The sequence below is a fragment of the Phascolarctos cinereus genome, unplaced genomic scaffold (assembly GCF_003287225.1).
Source record: "Phascolarctos cinereus isolate Bilbo 61053 unplaced genomic scaffold, phaCin_HiC Scaffold_4;HRSCAF=312, whole genome shotgun sequence".
NCBI lineage: Eukaryota > Metazoa > Chordata > Mammalia > Diprotodontia > Phascolarctidae > Phascolarctos > Phascolarctos cinereus.
In genome coordinates this window covers 111,464,257-111,485,046 of record NW_027555847.1, presented here as the reverse complement: position 1 = coordinate 111,485,046, position 20,790 = coordinate 111,464,257, and the positions used below count along the sequence as shown (strand labels likewise).

At 38.4% G+C, this 20,790-nt stretch overlaps 1 protein-coding gene across 1 annotated transcript in view; it reads left to right on the top strand.

Annotated features, from left to right (window-relative positions):
- Positions 1 to 713: 713 nt before the first annotated feature.
- Positions 714 to 20,790, top strand: part of LURAP1L (leucine rich adaptor protein 1 like) — a 58,587-nt gene continuing 38,510 nt past the window's right edge. Inside the window, exons 1-2 of the mRNA XM_020969769.2 lie at positions 714 to 1,002; positions 1,372 to 1,696. Coding sequence (XP_020825428.1) covers positions 1,388 to 1,696 — 309 coding nt within the window. The 5' untranslated portion in view covers positions 714 to 1,002; positions 1,372 to 1,387. The remainder of the gene's footprint in view (positions 1,003 to 1,371; positions 1,697 to 20,790) is intronic.

Genomic DNA, 20,790 nt, shown 5'->3' with positions numbered 1-20,790 from the left:
TTTATATCAATATCAATAAAATATACCAATATCAATAAAAAATCTGTATTTCCAAATGCTAATTGCTGAATCAATTCAATGTCCATGTAGCTCTGAGGAAGCCTACTTTGTGAAATTCTTTTAGATAAACAGATGTGACATTGCCTATGTGGAGTCAAAGCTAAAAAACAGTCTTTAGTCAAACAGCAAAACAAAACAAAACATCTAACAACTTTCCAATGGTTTTCTTATTTAAAAAAACTGGAAAAAACAATTTTTTAAAAAAATTACATCTGAGGGGTTATATAAACTACTCCACAGTATAACGTCTTCTGACTGCAGTATTGAACTAAAAACAGTGAAGTCTGAACTTTGCAACACTGTACAGTAAAATTCTCTCCTTTTTTTTTTTCTTTTTCACATAAAGTGATTTGCAAGTACCTCAAAATGCTGGTCTTTCTTTTCTTCGTTTCTGGACAGTGACATACCTTAAAGTCAGTTGCCTTTTTACTTTTAATTTGGGATAATTTTTAAAAGTTTAAAGTAAAAAGCTACCATGTCAGAGAGCACGAAACCTAATGATCTTATAAGAGACTCCTTCTAAATGTGACGCCTGTGCTCCTTACGACCAGCAGGGTTAGAATAATTGAAATGTGCTCTTCTTGTCTGTGATGTACGGTACAAGGGTTGGCCCTGCTTTGGTCCACCTGCCAGTGGGGTTTAAAGTTTCAGAGGATCGGAGAAACACAATGACTTGGATCAACTGTCCAAAGGAGAAGGAGTCCAGTCGTGTTAACGTCCGGGAAGCAGTTGAACTCCAGCTATGCTGAATCTCTCTCTTTAATGCATATGTACACACGACCGCCTCTTTCAGTGACCAGAGGTTTATGACAATACAGGATAAATCAGAAAACTTGGAGACATGGTTGGAAAATGAAACAATCCAGGAGAGACACTACATCATTATATTGCTGCCGTGTTCTTTCAGATGGGCAGTCAATGAACACTGCTATGGTGTGAATGGTTAGTTATTGGGATTTTTCCCCCATAAAGATAAACCAGCTTTTATATTTTATTTTTTTTCCCGTAGTCGCAATTGACTACTTTGTAGTGGGTGCCCCCCAAATGTAACCCCATAATAATTATGAACTATATTCAGATGAGCCACTACCCCTACTTAGCTGTGGTCCCTACTCCAGCTTGCTGCCTGTATGAATCTCAAGAGGCTAATACTAGACCATGGAAAGGACGGTGAACTCTGCACGCCGCGGTTAGATTCAGAGGATATAGACGGAAATCTGCTGTTCCTACTGCCGCAGCTTGCAAAGGCTGCAGCTCCTTTTAATCCGAAGAGCCTGGAGTGTGTTTTATTTAATTTTTTTTTTTTTTTAGAAAAGAAGAAAAAGCCATGGAAGACGGCCCACTGCCAGACCTGAGAGACATCGAACTGAAGCTGGGACGCAAAGTGCCGGAGAGCCTAGTACGGTCGCTCCGTGGGGAGGAGCCGGGTAGAGACAGAGACAGAGACAAGGACAAGGACCAGGGCAGGGGGTGCAGCAGCAGCAGCAGCAGCAGCAGCAGCAGCAGTAGCTGCAGCTTGTCCCCCTCTTCATTCTCCTCTTCCTCGTCTTCCCCGGCCTCTGGCTCTCCTAGACGCAGCAACTCCAGTGCCCTGGAGAGATTGGAAACCAAGCTACATCTTCTCAAGCAGGAGATGGTGAGTAACGTTGCTGCCCTCGCGCTACAGGCAGGGCCAGGCTGGCCCAGAGAAGTAGGGGTGCAAGGCGGATGAGGGAAGGGGTGGGGGGAGGAGATGTATGACAAGTGTCGAGATCTAAGCTGGGGGACTAGTGCTTTGCTTGAAGCAAGCCCCGCAAGCCTAGCACAGGACAGGAGGGGGGTGGTGGGAAAGGAAGGAGTGGAGGGAGGGAAGGAGGGAAGAAAGAAGGGAGGGAAGCTACTGCCTAAAGCACTTGTTTATCCTGAACTTTGCTTGGTCAGAGTTCGCTCCAGCCGCAGCCGGATCCTTCTTTCCTGTGTACTTTGGGATAGGTCTGTCAAGGTGTGCCTAGCTTTTTCTCCTCCCCCCCTCTCCTCCCCACTTCTGCTCTTTCGGGCTCTCCCCCCCCCTACCCCCCAAGGCCGATTGTTTATTTACATAATAATTAAGAAGGGAACACAGGAAAGAAAGAAAACTAGAAAAACTAAGAAGCTTCGTGGCATTATGAAAAGTGCAGCAACTCCCGGACTTGGAGAGAGAGCATGGATCAGAAAAGGACCTTCAAAATTGGACCCAAAGAGCCCGTTTTGCAAAGTAGAAAACTGAGGCCTTGGGACTTACTGGGATTACTAAATTTTAAATTGTCAGGGCCTTCCAAGTTGGAGTTCACATCCACCCCACCCCCACCCCTACTCCCTTCATTTTACTGAAGAGGACCGAGGCCCAGAGAAGTCATAGGATCATAGGTTTTGAACTAGAGGTCATCGAGTCCAGTTCCTTCGATTTATAGATGAGAATGCTGAGGGTCCCAGAAGCATTTAGGGACTTTCCCAAGTTTCCACCGGCAACAAACTAAGCCAGTATTTGAACTCCGTGTCTTCTAGACCACGAACCCAGTGTTCTAGATCCTACACCTGGCTGTTTGGGTTTACCATTTGCTAGTTGTGGGCGTGTTACTTGTCCTGTCTGGGTCTCAGTTTCCTCGTTTATAAAATAAGGATGGGCTCAGTGATCTGTAAGGTACCATCTAGTTCTAAGCTCAAATCCTTTGAGGGGACTACGGTAGAAAATCTATCCAGTCCTTTCAGTTCTTACAGTTTGAAACTTAGTGACCTTAGCAAGTCGCGTCTCCTCTCTGGGCCTCAGCCTCCTTCATACAGTCGATTTGGGTGGGATAATATGTGAGGTCTCTCCTCAGTTTGACATTATGTGATTTTTTGGGGGGGACCGCCTCAGGTAGTGTCCCGTTGCATTGCCTGGAGTTGCATTCCTCCTGCAGATTAGATCGGATGGCCCACAGTCTTCGGGAGTGGTAGGGAGGTGGTGGCCAGGTGTCTGGGACTCAGTGCAGCAGCAGCTGCAGTTTCTCCGGAGGCCCTCGTTTTCCTTCCTTCTCCACAGCTGGATCTTAAAACAGTGGCTCCGTGGGGTCACAGTTTACACTTTGAATAGCTTCATGAACCTCCTTCTCCCCAGCTGTGTGCTAGAGGGGTCACGTGACTTTGGCATCTTTGATCTTGGGGAGCAGGTGATCTCCAGACTTAGTGAGCCTTTCTGGAGTCGTTAGTTCCTCCCTCCCCGTCATCTGCAGTATACATTTGTGGTCACTGATTTGGCAAATGTTAACTCGTGAACTCAATACCCAGGAAAGCTTAGCACGGGTGCATGGAAAAAGAAAATAAATGAAAAGCAACTGGTCTATGAGAAAGTCTTCCTTCTTTGCCAGATCTTGCTTCCAGCGTGGGGGAGGGGCTCAGAGTAGCAAAGGAGTGGTGTCATGGAGAGGGGTTGGGGGGGCGGTGCGGAGGGAGCTGGGCAGCAGGAGGGATTCACTTGACTGCTTTTGAAGACTCTGGGGACTGGGCAGTAAAACGAACCAGCCAGTTGTGTTTACTTAGTTCCTGCCTCAATACACTTTCAAGAACCTTGGTAGATAGCTAAACATCTTGAAGTTACCATAGCAAACAGGGAGAAGAGCCGGTCTTTTAGGGTCACATGCTGACTTTAGCTTTCTGTCTAATGTCTATACAAGTGCTTCATGTTGTCCCACTCAAAACTCTATAAAACAAAAAACCCAGAGCCCCAGAGAGTATTCTAAAAGAAAAGCAATATGAAGCTTTAACCTAGGTTTTGTTCCCCAATTGAATATAATTTTTTAAAAAAATAAAACTTGCAAGATCTATAATAAACAAAATTTTATGCAAGATATTGACATATTTTTATATAGATTGTTTACTGTAATAAATGTATAAGCAATATTTCTCTTAAAACAACTCTGCTAAGTAGTATAATTATTGATGTCCTCATTTTTTTTTTTTGGAAGAGGATACGTCAGTTCAGCTAGGTTACAACTGGCAGACCTCTATCTGCTGGAAGTCCATTGCCCTTCCCACATAGCTGGGCTGCCCTCTGCCTCCCCCCACAGTAATGAGATACATCATATCCTGTGTATAATGTTTCTGCATATATCCATAGATCATAGATTTTTGTCTTTAGTTCATTTGAGGAAACACTTAATGACCACCTAACATAGTCAGGGTATTACAGGAAGTCAATCAATGCCTTCCAGGAATTGAAAGCTCATTATTGGGGTGATGACAGGGAGTGGATTTTGTTTCTACCATTTAAGTGTAAGCCTGAAAATCTAGGTAATTTCAGTGAAAGATCTGAAGGCCCCTGATATATTCAGCCATTTTCCTTTTATGTTTTGTTGCAAAAGATATGTCCTCTAAACTAATTTTTGACTCATAGCATGACCACTTTAAAAGCTGTTAACATTAACCATTTACAACATTTTCTGTGTGGGATACATGAATAAAAAGACTAAGAAGAAACACAATATTTATCTTGGAACTGATGGTTAAATGTTAATCTGTGAAGTGGATTTCCTTTGGAATATGTTTCAATCAATCCACCAAGAATTTATAAACGTCTACTATATGTTTAACTCTAATGCAAAAACAAAATGAAAAAAACAGTTCCTGCCCTCCAGGAGATTACATTTTTCTTGGAGTGGCTGGCACAGAGATACAATGGTTACACAGACAAATAAGTAGAAGACCTAAGAGGAAAAGACTTTTCCTAGGAGGTGGTGGTGGAGTTGAGCCTTTGAAAGTTAAAGTGTCTAAGAAGTGAGGGTGATGAGAGAGTTCATTCTAGGTATGTGATGTCCTGGGTAAAAGCATGAAGGTGAAATTTGGAATTTGGAGTTCAAGAAAAACCAAGCACAGTAGTTAGATTGGAGCAGAGAGTAGCTATACTGTGAATCACTTCAAGTAGCAAGCTGAGGAGCTAGGAAAAGGAATAGTGAGCTAATTAGAATCTTAAGCAAGGGAGTGATGTGGTCAGACTTGTGTTTTAGGATGATCATTTTGGCAGTTGGCTTGACAGTACATAGCAGGCACTTAATATATGTTTATGGATTGACATTGATTTATTAATTGACTTGAACTGAGTTCCAAATATGATGAGAGCTAAGAATAACTGTTGGACAGCCTGTGTGTTCCATTGGTGTTCTCATTATTGTTAAAAGAAATCAAGAAAGATCCCCAGTATGTTTGGCTGACACCCTATGGAAAACATGGGAGGACATAGACAAGACTCACATAGGTTAGCCAGACATAGATGAGTGTTTACACTGTTGTTGGCATTACTCACATAGGTGAGATCACATATATAATACAATATTTAATACAATGTAAATACAATGCAGTATTTAATTACTCATATAAAGTACTCTGTATCGAGTATTTACATAAGGGCAATCACTCCTTTAGTCATGATGAAAATAAGGTTGTAACATACACAATTAAATATTTTGAGGAAAGTACCAGAAATCCACCATAAAAATTACAATGCAAAAGTATCACACAAAAAAACTAGCATATAATTGCAAAGAATAATTTATAGTGTCAACTTAATTGTTAATAAAATAAAACAGCTTTAAGCAGGTTGTATATGTATGCTGAAACTTAGCAAATTATTTCAGTTTGGTGTTTGTCAGTTTGAATATTTTTAATTTATTATTTCTTCAACTAAAGGTGCAAACATTTTAACATGTATCTCTCATGAATGACTTCTGGATTTCAAAAATGAGCTTTTAATTGCCTATGTATTAATCACTTACTTAAAACAAGTTAAACCTAATCCAAATGATTTATTGTCTTTGTCATCGAGGTCACTCTAATACAGGTATAGATAGGAAAAGAAGGAGAGGAAGTAGATAAATGTTTGACCAGACAGAATTTCTTAGGTACAATACCAGTGTGTATACAAAATACAAGGTTATCATATATTGTTAATCCCTAAAAACCTTCCTAAAAAAGGAACCTGATTAGGTTGATTGGCAACTATATGAAAGAAGTGAGTATAATTGTGTATATATATATATATGTAAATATATGCACATGTATGTATAGGCATATACATATATATTATATATACATGAATTGTTATATACACATATGTACACCTGTGATTTTTATTACTAATAGAGAATATAGTCCTATATACCAACTTTTCATCTTGATACTAAATGACTTGTCTATGGTCACATAGTTAGTACATCTCAGAGATAGAACTGGAATCCAAGTATTACTGACTCCAAAGCCATCATTCTACCAATAACCTATGCTGTGTCTCTGTTTTGACATGACAAACTCTGAGTTAGAAGGGAATATCACAAACAATCTAGCTCAACTTACATATGACTGAAAAGCCCTTCTGCTAACATTCTCCTTCCTCTTCTCCCTCAACAAGATGTCAGCCAGCCTTCTCCTGAAGATCTAAAGGAAGGAGGAATCTATCTCCTAAGACCACCCCTTTCACTTTGGGGTATCTCTAATTATTAAGCTCTTTTTCTTGCATCCAACTAAAATCTGTGCAACTTTCATCTATTGCTCTTACCACAGTTCTGCCTTTAAGAGACAACCAGAATAAACATAATTCCTCTTATTTATGATAGCCCTTCAGAGAAATCTAGTATGTCTCCTCTAAGTCATCAGTTCTCCAGTTCAAACATCTTTATTTCAAATGATCCTCATGTAGAATGATCTCAGAAACCTTAGCCATCCTAGCTGTCTTCAATGGACATTTTCTAGCTTATCAATATCCACAACATGTGATCCTTGTAACTGAACACAACACTGCTGATATAATATGACCAGGGTATATCATCTCTTTCATTCTGGACCCTATGCACCTTTAATGTAGCCTAAGGTCACATTTCTTATTTTTGTTGACATACCACACTGTTAAGAAGCAGCTGGTCATACTGTATTGAATGCTGCTCTTGGAGTCAAAATGCCCTTGTTTAAGTCTTGCCACTAATATATACTAGGTATGTGACTGGGAATTTGTATTCACCTCTTAATGATTCAGACAAATGTCTGAGCCTAAAAGTTACGGGAAGCTCTCTGGATGCGCCAGAAATCATAGAACGATGGCAAGAAGCTCCAGAATGGTCCAAAAAGATGATAAAACTTTTAAAATGACACATTAGGGTGGCAATCATATAAGAAATCAGAGTTCTGAAAGTAGAAATAATAAAGACAAATAATGGAGTAGCCAGAAAACAGAATGAAAATCCCTCCAACGTTCTAATCACTGAAAAAAAAATGCCAGATTCAGAACACATCTCTCCAATCAGTCCTCAAGAATAGTGTTTTAGATTTTGTCAACTATTAATTTTCCAGAAATCTAGATAAAGTATAACATTCCCCTAATCTACCATCTAATAACCTTGCCAAAAATAAAAAGAGGAATTACGTTGGTCTGGGATGAGCTCTTCTTGGTGAAACCATACTACCTCTTTGTCATCACTGCTTCATTTTCTAGATGTTTGCAAAACTTCTATTTAATAAAACCATTTGAAATTTTCACCAGATAGATATTTAGAATGTTTATTAAGTGCTAACTGTGCCTGGCACTGTGCTAAGCATTTGGGGTACTTATACAAGTAAACAAAATAGCCCCTGCCCTCAGGGAGGTCACATTCTATTGGGGGAAGACAACTACAGGAAAGGTACTAGAAAGAGTATGTGAGTATAGTGGGGAGATGGTCTTTAAGTGATATGGAAGCTCAGACCCGGGGAAGATATTGCCAAAGTTCACTTCAGGGGCCCCAGTAAAAGAGTACAAGGTTTTAGTGAGAGGGGACCAGAATGATTGCTGATAAACAGAATATATGGTGAGGAAACAGCTCAGAATCCAGATACAGAATAGCCCCAATGGGCTACAGTTTATAGACTATACTCTGCAGACAGTACTCTCTTTTCTTTGGAAATTGGAACAATTGCCCTTCTCCAGTCATATACCACTTCTATTATTCTCCATGAAATTTCAAACATCAATGACATTGACTCAGACTGTATCTACCAATTCATTAGAATGTAGTTGGTTTAGGTCTGGTGTGAATATATGTAAATTATTAATTTAATAATGTGTATGTAGTATACAAGTTTTGTTTTCAAGTCTTAAAGTTTGGTGATTCTAGGCATATAAGAGGTAGGTGTTTTCTATATCCAGTTGATTGTATGCACCTTCATAGTCATAACTAGTGTTGTGATCATTTTGTTTGTTTTGCATATGCAATTTCCTTTAAAGCACAATTTGCAACGGCGTGGTTTAGCAATGCTGCTTGGAAATTATAGTGCTCTGATGTATAGCAGTTAGAGATGAAATGGCCCCATTGAGCAAAAACGCTGCATGGATTTGATGAGGCAGAGCCAGAGCAACACTAGCCTCTGCAAACAGAAAGTACAGCTGTTAACCAAAGACAGACATCACCATACGCACTCAGTATGGGAGCAAAACTGTTAGTCATGATCATGTTTCTGCCAGTCACTCATAACTAAGGGTAGAAGTACCATAAGGCAGAGGCTCAAATGCAAAACAGAATGAAGTAAACATAGGTCATGACCTATTTGTGAGTGAATAATACATCAAAAAAAAAATGAGATTTTTAAACTGGGAAGTTTGTAGGAATGGATTCAACTAGCACATTCTATCTATCTCAAGAACTACAGTTACATACAACTTAAACTTAACCACAGAATTTATGACGATATAAAGACCATCAATGGTCATATAGAAAGGATACAAGGATTCACATGCCAATCAGCTCCATTGACCACCTCCAGTTTTCAACTGTCTGTTCTGTTTCCCAAGAAGCAATTCAGCATATGTGTGGTATGGCTCCAGGAAGAGGCTACCACTGTCATGACTCTATCATTCATTCTAGTTGTTTCTGTCTAGTCTTACCTTTCTCTCAGTGGGAAACAATCATGCTTTGGCAGGACTTCATCACCTACCACATTTCTCTCAGGGGTTTTTTTTTTTTCTGTTTTCCCTTTATGCTGTGTTCTTGAGAGAAGGGATATGAAAATAGGTATCATGTTACTTTTCTATATTCTTCTTGTCTCCCAAAATCATGGGTCAAGGTATTGAGTTCCCTGCCTCATCTCTCTTTTCTCCAATTCATCCTCTACCTAGTTGCCAAATTGCTATCCCTAAAGCATATGTTAGGTCTTTTCTCTTCCCTGCTGAAGAAACTTCAGTGGCTCCATTTTGACTTTACTAGAATAAAATACAAATACATATGTGTGTATGTATGTGTGTATGAATATACACATATTCACTCCTCTGATAAAATGTATGTCCCTGGAGAGAAAAGAGGCTTTCATTTTTTTCCTTATATTCCCAAGGCCTAGCATAATGTCTGGCACGTAATAGTTACTAAATAAATGCTTATTGATTGATCAGTGTTTTCCCAAACAGAATGTAAGCATCTTGAAAACAAAGACTTTTGTCACTGTGTGCTTTGTGCCAGGCATAATAGGGAGTTAATAAATGTGTTTTGATCGATGTCATCCCAAAATAGAATATAAGCTTCTGAAAGGTAGGGACTATTTAACTTTTGCCTTTGTATATACTGTGTAATACTTGGCACATAGTAGGGACTTCACAAATTTTTGTTAAATCAGTAAAAAAAATTGTATATTACAATTTAAGAAAATCTATTCTGGAAATTCAGGTGAATGTCTGAGACCTACCTTTCATTGCTTTCAGCGTGCTGACTAGTGCCACTAGTGTGAGCAAGTCCACGATTAATCAGGGACACTGGCTCATATGTTCATCAACAGTTTGATTGTTTCATATTTTCATGACCTGGGCTCATGGAAGCCTTACTTTTCTTATCAGGAAAGATGAGTAAAAAGTAATAGAATTAAAAGCACAGGCTAATAAAGGGTGTGAAAGGCAAGTCAGGCCAGGCCCAGAACCAAGGAAGAAAGAGAAAGGAAGTGAGTGAGACATTGAAGCCTGAAGGTATCAAACAATGAATTGGTCATCAGGTTCTCAAGGTGATGAGTTGGTGTCTCCTCATCTAATTTGGCTTTCATGATTTTCCTTAGCAACATGGCACATTTTGTTTTGATTTGTTTAAAAAAAAAGAGAGTCCATTTAAGGTCTTTGTTAATGTGATGTTCTTTGGGTTTTTAAAAACAATTTTATAAAGCAGTAGAGTTTGACTCGGAAAGTAAAAATAAACAAAATGAGGAATTGAACTACAAATACAACCATAACATCTGAACTTTATTTCTTTATCTTGAGTGGATTCAGAGTTTGTTTACTCAGCATGTCTGGACTAAGGATTCAGACCTGGATGTTCCCTTCTGTGAATGTTAGCATATTCTACCATGTTGTTTTAATCAGTTCAAATCTTAAAGTACAAGAAAATGTTAGTACTATGTTAGACTTACAAGGTTTGCAGTCAATTCATTCACTAAATATTATCAAGTGATGTAAAGAATGCTCAATCTATCCTTCAGCCATGGGTCTTAGGGACCCATGGTCTTCTTTGGATGGCACCAGCTTCTCCCAAGTTGGCGCTCTAGTGGCTCCCACTCCTAAGCCAAAGGCTCTCTCAGCTTTCACATCTTAATTAAACTTCCCCGATCAGTGAATGTCAAGTTATACTCTTGATCTTCCAGATCACTGAGCCCAGGCTCCTTGGATTCAGAGACTTGCCAACACCAAAACCCAGTTATTACTTGCGCCTCCTTCTGTTGCTGTTGTTGTTTCTGGGTGCCCTATTCTTAGCATCCACTTCTTTCTTTCCTTTCTACCAACTGAACCCATACACTGCACATCACAAAACACATTTTCTAGTTGTTGTTTACAAGTGAAAGAGAAATGTACTTTTCTGAAATAAAATATCAAAGTAAGATAATTAGGAATATGTATAAAGTGCATCTAACCAGCTCTTTGATACATGTGTTTTACCACCCCCCATATCTAACATGGAAGTTGGTACTGGTAATTCATTCTAATTAATCCACTTTATGGTAAAATAGAATCTGATTATGTGAAAAGTATCCCCCAAGTAGTACCTAAGAGAGAAGAAAACCAAAATATTGTTATGCCAGGACCAGACATTCCACCAAAAGAATGCTAAATTTAGTCCAAGCCAGGGGTCATTATCAGGGGGCAACACTACTAAGTAAATTTGGAAAGCTTGGCAAGTCAGTTTATCTTTCTGCACCTCAGTTTTTCTATAAGTGAAATGAAGGACTAGATGAGTTCTAAGGTTCCTAAATCTCTGATTAAAACGACAACTTTGTTGTTATTGTTCATCCTTCATATTTAAAGAAGACCAATGATATCATAATGTGGGGGTCAAGGTACAGAGGACGGTACTGTGGCTGATCAATCCAATATGAGCTTGGAAGGCTCTACCACAGGTCAGGCGCAAATAGTTCATTTGAACAATTGGGGTGGAGGTGTCTCTAGATTTGTGCATCTCACATTTACATTTTGCTACAACAATTCTGCTTTGTTCATAGAGCACAGCACCTTCTTTGATGTGGGCATGTCATGCTGGGCAGTCCTGTCCCACTGGCTTCCATATCTCACAATTGATATTAAAGTTTTTCAGGAAGACCTTGAGAATGTCCTTGTACTGCTTCTTCTGACCTCCTTATCTTGACATTCAAAGCTTTACACATCCCCACCCATTCTTTCTCACCAACTTGCACAGCCTCATCTCCCAGGCTCTCTCCACCTCATAGTAGAGAAAAGCACCAATAAAACTTGTCCCGTATCCCTCCTCGCTTAAACTCCTTGCAACATGACTTCTGGATTAAGCCACTGTTACTGTAGTGAAAAAGCCAAGAGTGGCAACCCAGTCAATATATATTTATAACGAGGAGATCTAGAATCATCCTCTTTACCATCTACCAGTTTTAAAATTCAAAGATAGAATTGTAGAACTGTAACATAATAAACAAAGCTCCATAAACTATGACTTCATTCTATTTTCTCATCCGATTAGTGACCTTGGTCACACTATAAAAATTTCATGACTTTATTAGTAGACTAAACACAAATTTCTGCCCATTCTGACACTTTCTACATTAAAACATTGTTTTAAAATGTTTAGAAATCTCTGGAACTGCAAAGATCTCCTCAGGATGAAAACTAGATGCCTTTTAAAACCATGGCTTAAGACAACTTTCCACTTTCTGGGTGTGCTAACTTGGTACTGAAGGTAGATGAGATACTCAGTTCTCCCCTTTGTATTTAGAAAGGAACGAGCAATATTCCCTACCTGAAAGGTGGAAAAAAAACACCTTATTTCTCAATGCCTCCTCAGTTTTATTCTTTGACTTTTGGAGAAGAGAGGAAATCAATCATCTCCCCAGCACCTTCAGCTTTCACACTTACCTACAAAAGAACTTCTCTGCTTGCTTCAGAGATTGGCATGGTGAATTTCCTGCTGGATGCAAAGAAAAGTTCTCAAGGGCATCCTAGAAAATATAGGGAATTTTGGGTCACTTCTCTTGTCTCACTCTAGCCATCTCCCATCTGGCTTCCTCATAAATAGTGGCTATACTTAAGGGTTCTGCTGCACTGAGGCACCATTGTACCTAAGCATAAGGTTAGAAGTGCTCATCCTGTCAAGTAAACTGGCTTCTGTGACCTACTCTAGTTTACTTTGGGTTTATGCCATTCCATTTTTACACTCCAGGATGGGAGAGCAGGTGCAGAGGAAGAAAATAGAGCATCAGTTGGGTAGACAATCCTTGCAAATAAGAAAATAAAATTAATTGAACAGTTCACCATTATAAATTCTCAAGATATCAGTCCTCTCAGTACTTTTGTCTTAGCACATTCCTTGCTAGACATATAGGATTTTATCTTTACAAGTAATTCTAAGCATGTTGTATTTTATCCAAAGATTTTAGAAACATTAGAAAATATTCACTAATATCACATCATGCCTATTCTTTTCACCTTTTTTGGTCCAGGCTTGTGACTTTATCAGCATAGGGAATTCTTGGTGAGGAAATCCTTTCTACTAATGCAGATTGGCAATTATTCTGATTTATAATTACTTTTATTTATAAGCTTAAAAGTTGTCCACCTGTGCTTAACTTCGAGATTACTAAACTTGACCAGAAAAAAAAAGCTAGTTAATACGCAACTGTTGATTATAAAAGCTGTCAATATTAAACCTAGGTGGGTGATCAAACATATTAGAATATGGTTACCTGAGGCCGAGAGGTTGAACAGATTCCTAAACTTGGGCTGATGATTTGGGGAGGTCCTAGTATTGGATGAAATTAGGAAATTTTATTTCGTCCCTGTTCTTATCATTTTGTCATTTTATCTCCAGTGCCTAGGACAGTACCTCAAGCATAATAGATATCTAATAAATGCTTCTTAGATCAGATTGGAATGGAATATTTGGAAATCCAATTAGATAGGTTGGTGATTCCTTTGCTCAAAAAGTTTTAGTAAGGTTCACACTCCTTTGCCTGGCATTCAAAGCCTTCTATGCTCTGGTGTTACCCAGTCTTTCAAATTCTGTATCATCATTATTACCCATTCATTAAAGTCCAATTCAATTGAAACCTCTTTGAAGCCTTCCTTGATCCTTCTGGTTGATAATAACAGCCTTCTTCCTTGGACTTCTCATACTATTTGCTTTTATAATTCTCTGATGCACTTTTCATTCAAAATTATGTACTTCAACTACCTGAGTTTATATCAGATCCCCCGCTAGACTGCAAGCTCCATGAAGGCAGGGACTGTGTCTTATTTCAACTTTGTGTCCCCCTCACCACCTGGTACAGTGCTCTGTAAATAGTATGTAATTTGGCTTAATTCAACAAAGAATTATTAAAGGTCCACCATGTGCAAAGTACAATGCTAAGCTCTGGAGAAACAAAGAGAGAAATGAATAAGTATTAATTAGTTGAATGAATAGAAAGCAAGTCCAACAATAGGAAGCAGGTGGGTTTCTCTGCAGATGAGCAGAGCATGGCATCCAGGTAATCTGGTTGCAGACATTAGGCAATGGTCCAAGTTGGCAGCCAGCCTCAGGGAAGTTTGGCAGCTTATTAGTGGAGCCCTGGTGACAAGGACTGTGGTTCATGATGGGAGGGGTGACAGAGGTGGGGGAGAAGTGGGGGAAGGTGTTCAGTCCAGAGGAACTAGAGTGTGGAGCAAGGTGCCAAAGCTAGCGATTAGGCAGAAAGGAACAAGACAGGGGATTGAGGTTGTTAAACATCTTGGGGTTTGGTCACAATGGTTAAAACATGAATCTAGTTGTACAAACCAAGACACAAAACCAAAGCAGGACCAGCCTCAAGGGTGACTTCATGCAGAGCTGACTAAGCTATGATCAAGAAGTGGAATGGATTGTAGAGATCTTCCCATCTACCTGCCTCATTTTAAATATAAAGGAATTGAAGCTTGAGAGATGAAGTAAAGTGAACAAGTTTGCAGAAGTGGTCTCATTAGCTCTCCATAATAGTAGCATCAGTGATAGTAGCAACAGTAGTGGCAGTGATGGAATTTCTAGACAGCTTTAAAGGTTACAAAGCATTTTTCATACCTTTACCTTATCTGAATCTCACAACAACCCCATACGGTATATATTATATGTTTTATTAGCCTCATTTTACTGATGAAAAGAGAACATTGAGGCTCACAGAGTTTACTCATAATTATAAAGCCATCATCAAAGATGGGATCCAAACCCTGGTCTCCCAATCCCAAATCCAATATTCTTTGTCCTGATTTCCCTGCTTTATGAAACAAAATGGTTACAGAGATTGGCTCTGGGCTAAACCTCTCTAATTTAATTGTCTCTAAACATGGTGACTAGAAGGATTCAGGGCAGAAGAGTTATCATAGAAGTAGCAGAGTATTAATGAATGCAGAATTCTATAATTGTATTATAAAATTCTAAAATTGGAAACAGTTTCAAAAAATCAGTCTGTCCTTCTGTGTTTAATTAAAAAACCTGTAAATCCAGCCCCACCTCTTTCAACTCCATGGATTTGTATTCTGCTATGGCCACTAAACCAAGAACTATTCAATTCTCAATCTCATGTTTTGTGCTTTGCCTGCCATATGACCCAGGAGAGATAATCAGTTGTTGTTTCCTTGGCTTTCAACTCTTCTTGAGAGGCTAGATGAGCAGATTTGGTGATCACATTTGTAAACTGATAGCAGGTATTAAACAAGCTCGATATCGCCCATATTTACCCTTCTCATTTGTTGCAATTTTCAGTAGGCTTTGAACCCTGATAAGATGTATGCGGCCCTGAGAAGGGGGAAACTCTAAGCTCTTAATGATTTTTTTACACCTTAATATAAAGGAAAGATCTGAGAATAATTTTTTCCCCCAGAGAATGAAATAATGGAAATGACAACATCTTGTGGGATAATGTAAGGGAAGAAAATGACACAAAATAAGGAGACTGTGATACAATGAAGACATATTTTTCTCACTGCACTTTGCCTTGGACTAGTCCTCCTCCTATATCTACTACTAGAGAAGGTTGCCTTTTCTTCCTGGGAGAGTGACATTTAGAAAATGGCTAATAAGGAATTTAAAACCACGGTAAGATAAGAAAAAGCAAAAGAGCACTTTGCTTCCTTCCTCAATAACTGAGTCACCAAGCCTCAGAGAATTCAGCAATGAGTGAGAGTTATAAAGAAAATTTAAGCTGACTTAAGAGGGAAAATCTAGCAATTAGAGCTATCTGAGGGTGGCAGGGATGGCATCAGAATCCCCTTCATTGGAATTTTTGGGGCAAAAGTTTAGTGACCACTTATCAAGTGTCTGTAGAAAGGATTCTTTTTTCCCATAGAGCTGAGGATATTTTGGGTTGATTGTTGGACCACCTTTACTAATCATGGAAAACGGGGTCATGGAGAGTGGGAGAGGTGCTGCAGAAGGGAAAATGTGGTACCAACTTTAAAAAAAAAGATTAGGTGGAATCTACATAGTGTAGTCTCCTCAGCTTGGATCTTGTTCCTGGAAAAATTCTAGGATGCATTATTGATAGGATGATTTGTGGGCTTCTAGAAATAGAAGCGTGGCTTCTAGTTTGCACAGTGGATAGAGAGCTGGACCTGGAGTCAGAAATACCAGAGTTTAAATCCATTTTCAGACACTTACTAGCTGTGTGACCCTGGGCAAGTCACTTAACTCTGTTTGCCTCAGTTTCCTCACCTGTAAAATGAACTGGAGAAGAAAATGCCAAACCATTCCAGCTAAAAAACCCCAAATGGGGTTATGAAGAGTCAAACATAACTGAAAACAAAGGAATAACAATAGAAGAAAGAGATGCAGTGATAATAAAGAACTAGTATGGCTTCACCAGGAACAGTTCATCTTAAGATGCTACTCTCATTTCTTTATAAACATATGTGTGTGTGTATCTATCTATCTATCTATCTATCTATCTATCTATCTATCTATCTATATCTTGTTAGACTGGAAGGTCAGGAGAATGCTATAAATAATTTTTTATTAGATTTTATCAAAGTATTGACCAAATCTCTACCATCGAGAGCAAAAATAATGCTCTCATGTGGACAAGAATGTTGACATAGCACTGGACATGTGAATAATTGTGAACAAGAAAGAGAGCTTATAAGCTAAATGAAAGTACAATTTTATGAGTTTGGAACTAATTAGATGACCAAACACAGTGGGTAATGGTGGAATGTTAATCTGAAGAGAAGTTCCCCCAAAAGTCTGTCATTGGCATTGTAATATTTAACGTGTTAGTGACTTGCATAAAGATACAGGTGGTATACCTCTCAATCATAGAGATGACACTTGGCAGGAAGGTGTAGCTAATATGTTGCATGACCAAGTTAACCTCCCCCAAAATTTCAACATTATAGAACATTGAGACAACTCTAATAAGGTGAAACTTAACAGAGATAAATGTAAAATATTATTCTTAGATTAAAAAATCAATTTCATAAACATGACTTGTGAGGAGGCATGGCTAAATAGGTTGTCTGGAAAGTGCCTGCAGATTTTAGGTGATCTGCAATGTTATTATGTTGGAGCTTAAAAAGCTAATGAAATCTTAAGCTGAATCAAGATGTACAAATAATGTACAAATGTACAAAACAACAGAAGTGATAGGTTCACTGTGTTGTGTTTAATTGTAGTCATCAAGTTTCAGGAAGAACAGTATTAAGTTGGAGGGCAACTGGAGGATGGAGGAGGGTAGACATTATAGTGAAGGGCCTGGAGATCATCCCATATTAAAATGAATTGAAGTAACTCAGTGTGTTTAATCTAAAAGAAGTGAAGCACTTAAAGGTGATAGGATATCTGTCTTCAACTGTCCAAAGGGGTGGAATGTGAAAAGATTAGGCTTGCTCTAATTGTCTCTAGAGGACAGGAAAAAGAAAGCTGCAGAGAGACAAATTTAAGGAACTAACATAAGAATATAAAGAAATACTTGATATAAGAAAAACTTCTTAATGTTGAGAGTTGGCTTAATCCAACTCTCCAATTCTCTGTTGGAATGGGCTACATTAGGAGGTTAGAGGGAGCCACTGGATCTTCAAGAAAAGGTTTTAGAGAGGGATTTGTTGACCAAGTATAAATAGCTTCTAAAAGTCCCTTATGGGATTCTTGCTTTCCTCCTTTTTATAAGATTAGTTTCCCCAGTCCAGCAGTTTGTCTTGAGTGCCTGCTCTCCAAGAAACCATCACATATAGAGATGTTGTAACTATGATTTTATAAGAGCAATGTTAATTTATTTTATTTTGGTTAGCTCTCTTTCTGATGCCTTTATATGGAGTTCTAACCTGAGCTTAAAACATTTATATAATCTCTGATAAAAAACTCAATAAAATAAAAACCACCCAAAGCACCTTATGAGATAACTTATTCTAAAAGTAATTGCAAACCCTGTTTCTTTTTTAAGTGTAGCTTGATAATAGCAAAAACAAGAACAGAAACAAAAAATTCCCTATCAACTTGGAGCAATTCAATCACCTGTATATAGCTATGTAATATACATATGCAAATGACTGTATGTCAAATATGATTGTGCAATAGAGTTCAACAAATGTCTCAGAAGGACTAAAATTCCATGCTTCAGGTTCCTAACCCTAGAACCAAACATTATATCACCCACCACCTTTGGAGCTCCAGGCTTGAGGACCCAACCCAGATATAGAAAAAAAAAGGCTTTTCAGGCTTAGTTTAATTATGAGCCACAGTTATTACTATGTCAGTTCTTCTGTAGGACTAGAGTAGGTCTTTGAGTTTATTTCAAAATGACTTTACAAGTTCTATGTGCTCTCAATACTACCCTGACCTAATGAGACTGTTGGAGACAAATCAATCAACAAGTATATTATAAAATGCCTACTATGAACAAATCATTGTGAAACATGCTGGAAATAGGAAGACAAAAATGCAACAATCCTTGTCCTCACAGAAATTAAGTCCATAATATGTGATCAATCTCCAGAGAGCATAGTTTCAAAACAGAAATGCTGAGATACTAGAAATTGCCTTTCTTCTCCTTCCTCATATTGAGCTCTAATTGGTCAACAGCAAAAACTTAGTTATGATGACAATGTAACAATTTGACAGTTGTGTCAAAATGCTGGAGTCCAGGGTATGGTAGAAAGAGCACTGAAATCAAATGGCCAAATTTCAAATACCAGCTTTGCCACTTATTGTTGGTGGGATTTATATTCTCTTGACCTCAGTTTCCTAACCTGTAAAATGACGGGTCATCCTAGGTGATCTCCAAGCTTCCATATAAATGTATGTGTTTTAAAACCATGCCACAGTCTATAAAAAACCTTCTTCCTGCTATGATATTTGTGTCACTGTCAAAAGAAATAGAAGAGATATTTGAGTGTGGAAAGAGTTAATCAAAATGCTCCGATTGCCATTTATTCCATTTTGAATTATGTAAAGTATCCTAAAAGTCTTAGTTAAGACTAAGACATCTGATATACATATACAATGTGTGTGTGTGTGAGTGTGTGTGTGTATAGTATGTATGCATATATTTGAATCAGATCCATGATTTCATTAGTCTAGTAAATTCCCAGCGAGTAAACTTCCTGTACCAGGACAGATTAGTGCCTTTGCAATTTACAGTTTTAGAGAATTGCTGGGAACATTAGGTAGTTAAGTGATTTGCCCAGAATTATATAACCTGTGACTCATAGATAAGGGCTTGAACCCAAATCTTCCTGTACCTCAAGCTAATTTCTATCCATTATAACATGCTGCCTCTCTTGGAATTTATTGTCTTTAAAATTTGGTGAAACTTTCAGGTTCAGAAAGTAGGTTATGTGATAGAGGGAGAGGTGTGATATTATTAATAGACAAGATAACTTTAAACTATTTATAAAGAAAAAAACCTACAAGCCCAAACCATTCTTTAATGTGACCAGTATATACAAAAAGTTGCATAACATTTGGAGTTCTCAAAAACATTTCTAGAAGGATATATCAGAGTTTCATTGCCAAAGTTATACAACCTAGGCAACCTCTTATTTTCACACTCACTCTTATGGTAAATTGAACCCTTCCTCCCACTTCCATGGCAGGTACCAAGCATAGTCACAACATATAAAATACTCATTAAATGGAAATCTGGGTGGGTTAGCAATTACACCCTTCTCCAGGTTTACTTTGGCCATGCTTCTTTCAACTGTTAGACCAATTCTCCCCTAAGATAACAGGTTGGTGACAGTCTTACTTTCACCAATGAAATATTAATTGCTTCATCTTCTTAAATATTCCAACTAGACTCTCCTCTATACATTCCCTTTATCTATTTGAATGAGTGTTAATGGGTTAGAGAACCATGTCACTAATGATCCTTGTTAAAATGAAAGTGCTATTTCTCTAGAAAGTTAATGGGTCAGAGGGATGACCAGTCAACATTCTTTTCTAGCCCCAGTGTATATAATGCACTCAACACTACTTTTTGTACAGATAGAAGGAAACTTAGAGATCACAAACCAGGGGTGGGGAATGTGTTGCCTTGAGGCCACACATGGCTTTTTAGGTCCTTGGGTGCAGTCTTTTGACTGAGTCCAAGTTTTACAGAACAAATCCTTTTATAAAGGGGATACATAGTCCCACTCCTTTATTTTACACAGAGGGAAACTGAAGATCAGAGAAGTTAAATGACTTACTTAAGGGTAGTAAGTGGCAGAGTCAGAATTTGAATACAAGTCTGGTTACTAAAAATCTAACGCTCTTTCCATTGAAACTTACTACTTCTCAACATGGTAACATATTATGGCCCACTTATGCCCACCGTGAGTTTTTCTATTGCCCTGTGAGTTACCTGTAATTCAAATCGTTAAGAAATCACTTAAGAGATTATTCTGTGATTCATAGCCAATTAAAATTGCCAGTAGAATGCTATTGGGAAAAAAATACGCCAGAATGTTGGTGGTTTTTAACGATAAAAAAAATGTGTTATTTATGTGCTACATGATTGCCCGTATTTTTTTCCAGTTTACCAAATGTTTTTGGGAGCCAAAAAACAGTATATGCATGGAGAGGTGATGTGGCCTAGAATCCAAGACTGGGGATTAAGGGACTTATCCAAGATAAATAACTAATAGGTATCAGTGTCAGAGTCAGGATTTGAATGTAAAACTTGCGAGTCCAAATGCTCTTCCCACTACTCTACCATTGCATCTATTACCACCCACCCCCCTCCACTGGTTTGTTGAGCTTTCAAGTAAGGAAACAAACAGATCCCAAAATGGTCAACCTTCCT